At 25.2% G+C, this 7,210-nt stretch overlaps 1 protein-coding gene across 1 annotated transcript; it reads left to right on the top strand.

Annotated features, from left to right (window-relative positions):
• Positions 1-1,026: 1,026 nt before the first annotated feature.
• LOC111616969 lies at positions 1,027-1,977 on the top strand. The gene has a single exon (XM_023358319.1). The coding sequence runs from the start codon at positions 1,292-1,294 to the stop codon at positions 1,706-1,708; it is 417 nt and encodes a 138-aa protein (XP_023214087.1). The 5' UTR covers positions 1,027-1,291; the 3' UTR covers positions 1,709-1,977.
• The last annotated feature ends 5,233 nt before the right edge of the window (positions 1,978-7,210 follow it).

The following is a 7,210-nucleotide window of genomic DNA, read 5'->3' as shown; positions in this document are numbered from 1 at the left end:
TACGTTTGTGCCAAAAATGGAATAACTAGCACTTTCTTACTCTAAGTTATTCAATTATATTCATTATATATTAATTAATTTATCATAAAACAAATTTTCTGTATTAATGTGATTATAATTTATTATGCATTGAGGCGTATGTGTCCAACACATTAGTAATAACTAGTTATATATGTATTCAAAGTGTAGCTAATTTTATTATTTAATGTAATGAAATTATTAGGAATAAAGTCATAAATAAAAATTAAATATTTAATTTAGTAAGGTTTTGAACTGAAAATAGAAATCATAAGTCATTTTTCATCGAAAATAACATTTAAGTCGAGTTAAATTGTTAATGATTCTTACTTTTGAACATTTAAGATGCATTTTTTTTCATACATATTTTTATAGAATTTTATTCTTTCTTATCTAAGATTCGTTTTATTACTATACCGTTACCTTAGGTGATTATAAACATACGATTTGGATATGAATTCAATTTGTTATCAAGAGTATTAAAAATTTCGAAAGTTACTTAATTTTGTTTTATTGGATTACTTAAATAAAATTATAAATTATTTATAGACATGTCTGGAATGAAGTTTTAGTACTAAGAATTTTGTAATTTAGTTCAATATTTACATCAGCACTTTGAATAACATGCGAATATTTCAGTTTAAAAATTAAGTTTTTATATAAATTTTTCTATAAATAAATTTATGTAAAAACTTAATTTTTAAAATTTAAATATAATTTTTCCTTACTAGGTAAAAAAGTAATTGTATTTATCATTATTTAATAAATGTTATTATTAAATAACATATTATAAATACTACTAGATATATTAAGTCAGATATTAATTCGTTTTATAAAAATTAAATTTACAATATGTCGGATCAATTTCTGTACATTTTATTTTTTCTTTTCTTTAGAAATAAAAAATAAATCGGTATCTGACCAATTTAAATTTAATTTCGTGTTTTAAAATTTTAAATAATAATTTGAATTTATTATACATAAAAATATATTTTATTATATTTTTAACGTTTAAAATATTTTCAGGAAGAAATCAAAAGATCAAGAATCTGATAGCGATTTACCAGATGATACGTCCAAAGCTAGAAATAATGTTAAAAATTTAGTTGATAGTGAGAATATAAATACAATTCAAATCAAAAGAACTCAACCCATTCCAACTCCAACGAATATATATATAGAAACCCGCGATAGATCATCATCTGTGCATGGATCAACAGTATATAGCAATCGATCCCCAGTATCTCCACGAGTTCGTAGTTTGGAAGAAGATATGGAGGCCTTACGCTTATCTCGACAAGATAATCCTTATATTCAACAAAAATTAGAAAGCTATTCTTTATATGGAGATTCCCGAGGTTCTATATCTCCATCATCTGTTTATTCGTCTTTGCAGAAACACGACGAAGAAAAACTTGTGTCTGAAGAATTTGAAGATTTAATAATTAAAGAAGAAAACGAACAAAATTTACACGAACATTTAATTCGAAGTCCGCCTCCAAAATTTCCGAAGAAAATGTCTCAGTTTGTTTTCCATAGCAGGACTGGTTCACCACAACATCAAGTTCGTGACTCATACGAGAGTATCCAAGACAACGTTAGTCAAGTGTCCAACCTAACAAATTCGAATAATACTCTGTTAAAAACAAAAGGAAGTCTATCCATGGTAAGTTGTTGGATTTTCATCTGATTGCAGATTTAAAATAAAAAAAATCGATTTAAACGAAAGTAATTTTTGAAAGGCTAATGATTCTTTAAATGCCATTTAAGGAAATCATTAATATAAATACAAAACTGATAACATTCTAAATGCATCGGTGTTCTGTAATTAATATAAAATGTAAGATTAAGCAGTTATCGTTAAGATAATAGTCACTCAATATTTACTTTGCTTGCTAATGTAACATTTTAATGCAGTTAAAAAAAGATTTATTTAGTGTTTTAGTAAGGATCGTTAAAATCTAAGGTATGNAAAAATAATATTAAAGTAGCCAAGACATAGCCAAATATTGTAGTGCCACATCACTAGCGGACATTTGAATTTGCCGACTAGAACGGTCGGTTAACCGATATGACGGTTAATCGGGGGTCGGATAATCGATGCTCTACTGTAATAACAATTAGTTATTGAAATTTTAATTATTTTCAATACTCTTGATCTGACACAAAAAAATATAAATTATATTTTGATTATTTTGATGTTTTTTGGTACATAATTACCGAGTCTAAATGAAATAATCATATTACTTTAAAAATAATAGCCTACGTTTTTTTAAAGCTAAGTCTAAAAGTCTTTCTCTGAGTTAATTTCTTCCAAAAATTCTATTTTTCCCCCCACTCTTAATTTCTTTCTTTCTTACATTCACATAAAATGTTTTGTCGAAAATAACTTCCCACTAAATTTACAAATTATAGTACGCAGCAAGAATTTTTTGTTTATTATTAAATATTTTGAATTTAATCTCATTTTCATGTAGTCGTATAAAAATAGGGAATATTTAGAGAAACAATTTCAAACTTTTACCAAATTTCTTGTAATAAACTTAAGTACGGAGGAAATTACTGTACTAATAACTTTATTATTGTTTTTAAATGTATAAGCCTACTCTTATCTAAAACAATAAAAAATAACTAATTATAATCGTTTTTAATGTTTTTATTTTTTTCTTTCACTTTTGATATTTAGTATTAGTAACTTTGGTAACTGGTAATTGATAACTTTTTAAATCTAAATGTGAGAGTTATAGAAAAAAAGTTTTCGTCCTATTCTGATTTATATTTTAAAATCTGTATTTATCAACTTAATTCCTTAGAATTTTGATAATGGATAATTTTTAAGTTCCGTTTTGTTCTGTAATCTGACCTCTGGTGCTATATTTCCCGCTTTTATATCAGGTGCCTGGATGTTTAGTCATCTCGGAGTCTGTCTATTGATAGTCGGAAATCGAATCTATTTCTCTGACTTCATTGGCGCCAGTCTAAAATCCTATGAAATAGGTCCTGAATAACCACGATATACGCGGATATAGATAAGACTCTACATGTGCCAATGATTCACTTTTGCAAACATATGAATTTATGTCATCCAGTTCAGTTTCGAATTTGAGTTGGAATAAACTTATTATATTCATTCACTTTTTATTTTTAGTTCGTTCTTAATACGCAATACAAGCGAGAAATAGTTATTATGACAAATAATCGATGTTTTAAATGCTTTTTTTTCATTCTAAATTTAAAGTATCAGACATGGTTTAATTAATTTTATGATAATTAAATTTCAGTTTAATATACCAAGCATAAATTACTTTGTAATTTAATGTAAAAGATGTAAGTCAAAATTTAATAGCCAACTGATAAACATGTTATTCTTTTAAATAAAAAAAAACTTTATCGCTGTTTTAGAAGACAATGAATTTTCCTGTTTCCTTGTCTATGATATATTATATAAAGTTATACAATATTACATTGTTTTTATGTTAGTGTATTAAGTTATTTTCGCATTTGTTTGACAAATAGAATTTTCTTCCTTCGGGAAGAAATAAATCTTATTTAGTAATAAAATACTAATTTATGAACAATTCAATTAATTTTCTAATTAAATAAATGCAATATTAATATGAAATTATTTTTCACCAATATGAAATATGTTTTCAACCAAAATAATATTCTAAAATTTGTTAGAATTTCTTCGCTCCAACAGTTTTTGAGATAGATTAATTATTCTTGTTTATTGTTTTTGATTTTTGAAACAAATTTATACGGTTTTAGAATTTTTAAATAATTTGAATATTTAAACAATTTAATAACTTTTATCAAATATGGCAAAAAAATAGGGCAAAATGCAGAAAATAATTTTTTATACAAATTTATTTTGAATGAATGGGTTTTTTTATTATATTTTCCGAAAGAATTTTTCTGTTACTTTATACAACTTTTAAATATTATAAAGAACGTTTATAATTTTCTTATTAAGATTCTTATAACGTATTAATGTAAAAAAATGTGTACAAACTAATAGTTAAACCACTTAGTTTCATCAAATTGTCTGTAAGATATATAAAAATTACATTTATAGCCGAAAAATAAAATAAAATATTAATTAAAATCAAAAAGTGGGAATAAATATATAGGCACATTCAGATTTATTTCATTGATATATTTAAATATTAAAAAAAGCATTTTAATTTTTTAATTACTCATTTCAAGTGTAAATAATCTCTTTTGTTTAATGATAATATTATCTTGAATTTTATTAGATAAATCTGTTTATCCTTTGACCAATATATTGAGTTAGTTTCTTTTCCGTTTCAAGACAAATGACAGAAGCAAACAAATTTATCTCTCATATGTTTTCGATATCAAATAAAGATTCGCCGATGTTTGCAAATAAGTCTGGATATACTTAGCTTTTAATACTTTAATCAGCTTTAAACAAATCCCAAGAATTTTATATACTTGTATTTTTACTTTTTTGAAATTACTGAAAACATTCGTATTAAACACATAGAATAGAAATTACTTCTTTGATAATTCGATACAACTAATTTTCATTTTTCTTGCTAATAAAATAAATTCCAAACATTTTCACAAGAAAAATGTTTGGGATTTACTTTATTAGCATTATTGTTAGGCTATCACATTATAGATAGGGTTAAAGGAGTAAAACACCACTTTTGCATCATATATAATATTTCAAAAACAAAGAAATAATATTAATAAAATATGTTTTGTTTTCAATAGAGTAATCATTTAAGTATAATCAATAGAATATTCAAGCGTTAGAAACTATATTAAAATACATTTGAAATTTTTTGATAAATGACTAGTTTTATATGGAGGGTCCAATTCAAAAGTGAACCAAGTCCACGTAAAATATTTCAGAGGTAGCGAATTGTTTAGAAAATTTATTTTAATTTCTCATAAAAAGAAATCAAAATACACTAATGAGTACTATATATACTTAATGTAGTGTAATACACCATTTTTTAAACATAAAATGCAGAAAACTTACAAATAACTTAAAACACAATATAAAGAATTTTAATTTGGACTTAGTTCGCTTTAGAAGGGAACCCTCCATATTTGGGGTGGATTTGGGGGGATTTGCTTATAGCTAACATTTGTTCCGCACAGCTGATAAATAATGCAACATATAATGATTTAAATTACAAAATCAGTTACTTAAATTCTTTCTTTCCTAAATAACAGCCATGAAAAAAATTACAAATTATTTCATAAATAAATGTAGTTTACGAAATCAATCGTTAATGTGCGTCTTTCCCATATACGGAGTAATATGCACACATACCATCGAGCGCGACGTGTCCCAACGGAAATAATGGAAGTTTATGAAAGGTGCTCTTGCTACAAATAAAACTAAACGCGTTTATGGGGTATTTTTGTCCCCAAAGAAAAAGAAAGATATTTGTGAGTACTTTTTTTTTTATGTAACTAGCCTATAGGTCTAGTAGAATAGGCTCTTCAAGTAGCTGATTTTTCACACACAGGCCACAAAAACAGGAGTTTCTAAAAAAATCACGGAAGTCTCGTGCACCCACGATGAGCAGTCCGTGCACTGAATCTAGTTACTTGTGTTTTGTGGCTCATAATAAGAAAATAAACAAACGGAATAAATATCATCGCTAACGGAAAGGTTAGAATAAACATGATTGCAACTTGTACTGAGTCTCTTATGACCGATACGGTTACAACTTACAAGAAAATCATGTGATCATTTTTTATAAACCAAACAACTAATTTTGTTTTTTATGAAAATGCCATATAAATTAATAAAACTATATTTTCCAAAATAACAACTATACAGGGAAAACTACTATCATAACCTTGAAGATTAAAAACGAAACTTGCCTATGTCGATGTAATTAGGTTTATGTCGTGTAAGTAAACAGGTCATAAGCTACACACGTCCGTAGATCAAACAAATTTGAACAGTATTGCAAGGTATGAAAATTTTCAGGGTGCTCATATTATTCTTATATGCGACATTCACCAATCTACGCTGTCTATGAAATAACTTTAAGTCAGATGATCAGACTAAATTTAATTATTGTATGAACATTTAGTTTAAGAACTGTCTTTAAAAATAATTCAAATTTTTTCCTCGATATTGTTTGTCATTGATATTCTCAATTACAATATAACTTAAGTTTAATGTCTCTGGATTCATTCCAAAAGCGATAAGGTATAGTTGATGTACTGTACAAAAAAGGTCAAAATGCGATAGATAATTTCAAAATAAAATTTTTAGATACATACGAAATTATTATTGATACAAAATGAATATTTTACTTTATAAATACTTGTATTATCTGATTCTTAATTTTATTACATTTTAGTTATAATAGAATGCAGCAGTTATGATAATTTGTCTTATATGCAAAAATGCCTCTAAATATTTTTTATAGAAGTACTGTACTTAATATAATTTATTTATACAGTCTTCTAGTGTGATTTTAATGTATTTTGAGTATCCTTTTCCTGTTCCATCCAATAAAATTATTCAATTTTATTGTTTTTTTTTTGTTTATTTCATTGATATATTTAAATATTAAAAAAAGCATTTTAATTTTTTAATTACTCATTTCAAGTGTAAATAATCTCTTTTGTTTAATGATAATATTATCTTGAATTTTATTAGATAAATCTGTTTATCCTTTGACCAATATATTGAGTTAGTTTCTTTTCCGTTTCAAGACAAATGACAGAAGCAAACAAATTTATCTCTCATATGTTTTCGATATCAAATAAAGATTCGCCGATGTTTGCAAATAAGTCTGGATATACTTAGCTTTTAATACTTTAATCAGCTTTAAACAAATCCCAAGAATTTTATATACTTGTATTTTTACTTTTTTGAAATTACTGAAAACATTCGTATTAAACACATAGAATAGAAATTACTTCTTTGATAATTCGATACAACTAATTTTCATTTTTCTTGCTAATAAAATAAATTCCAAACATTTTCACAAGAAAAATGTTTGGGATTTACTTTATTAGCATTATTGTTAGGCTATCACATTATAGATAGGGTTAAAGGAGTAAAACACCACTTTTGCATCATATATAATATTTCAAAAACAAAGAAATAATATTAATAAAATATGTTTTGTTTTCAATAGAGTAATCATTTAAGTATAATCAATAGAATATTCAAGCGTTAGAAACTATA

The sequence above is a fragment of the Centruroides sculpturatus genome, unplaced genomic scaffold (assembly GCF_000671375.1).
Source record: "Centruroides sculpturatus isolate CEXI.00-Female unplaced genomic scaffold, Cexi_2.0 scaffold4228, whole genome shotgun sequence".
Classification (NCBI taxonomy): domain Eukaryota; kingdom Metazoa; phylum Arthropoda; class Arachnida; order Scorpiones; family Buthidae; genus Centruroides; species Centruroides sculpturatus.
Note: the sequence above shows the minus strand (reverse complement) of the source record. Positions and strands in the feature narration are given on the sequence as shown.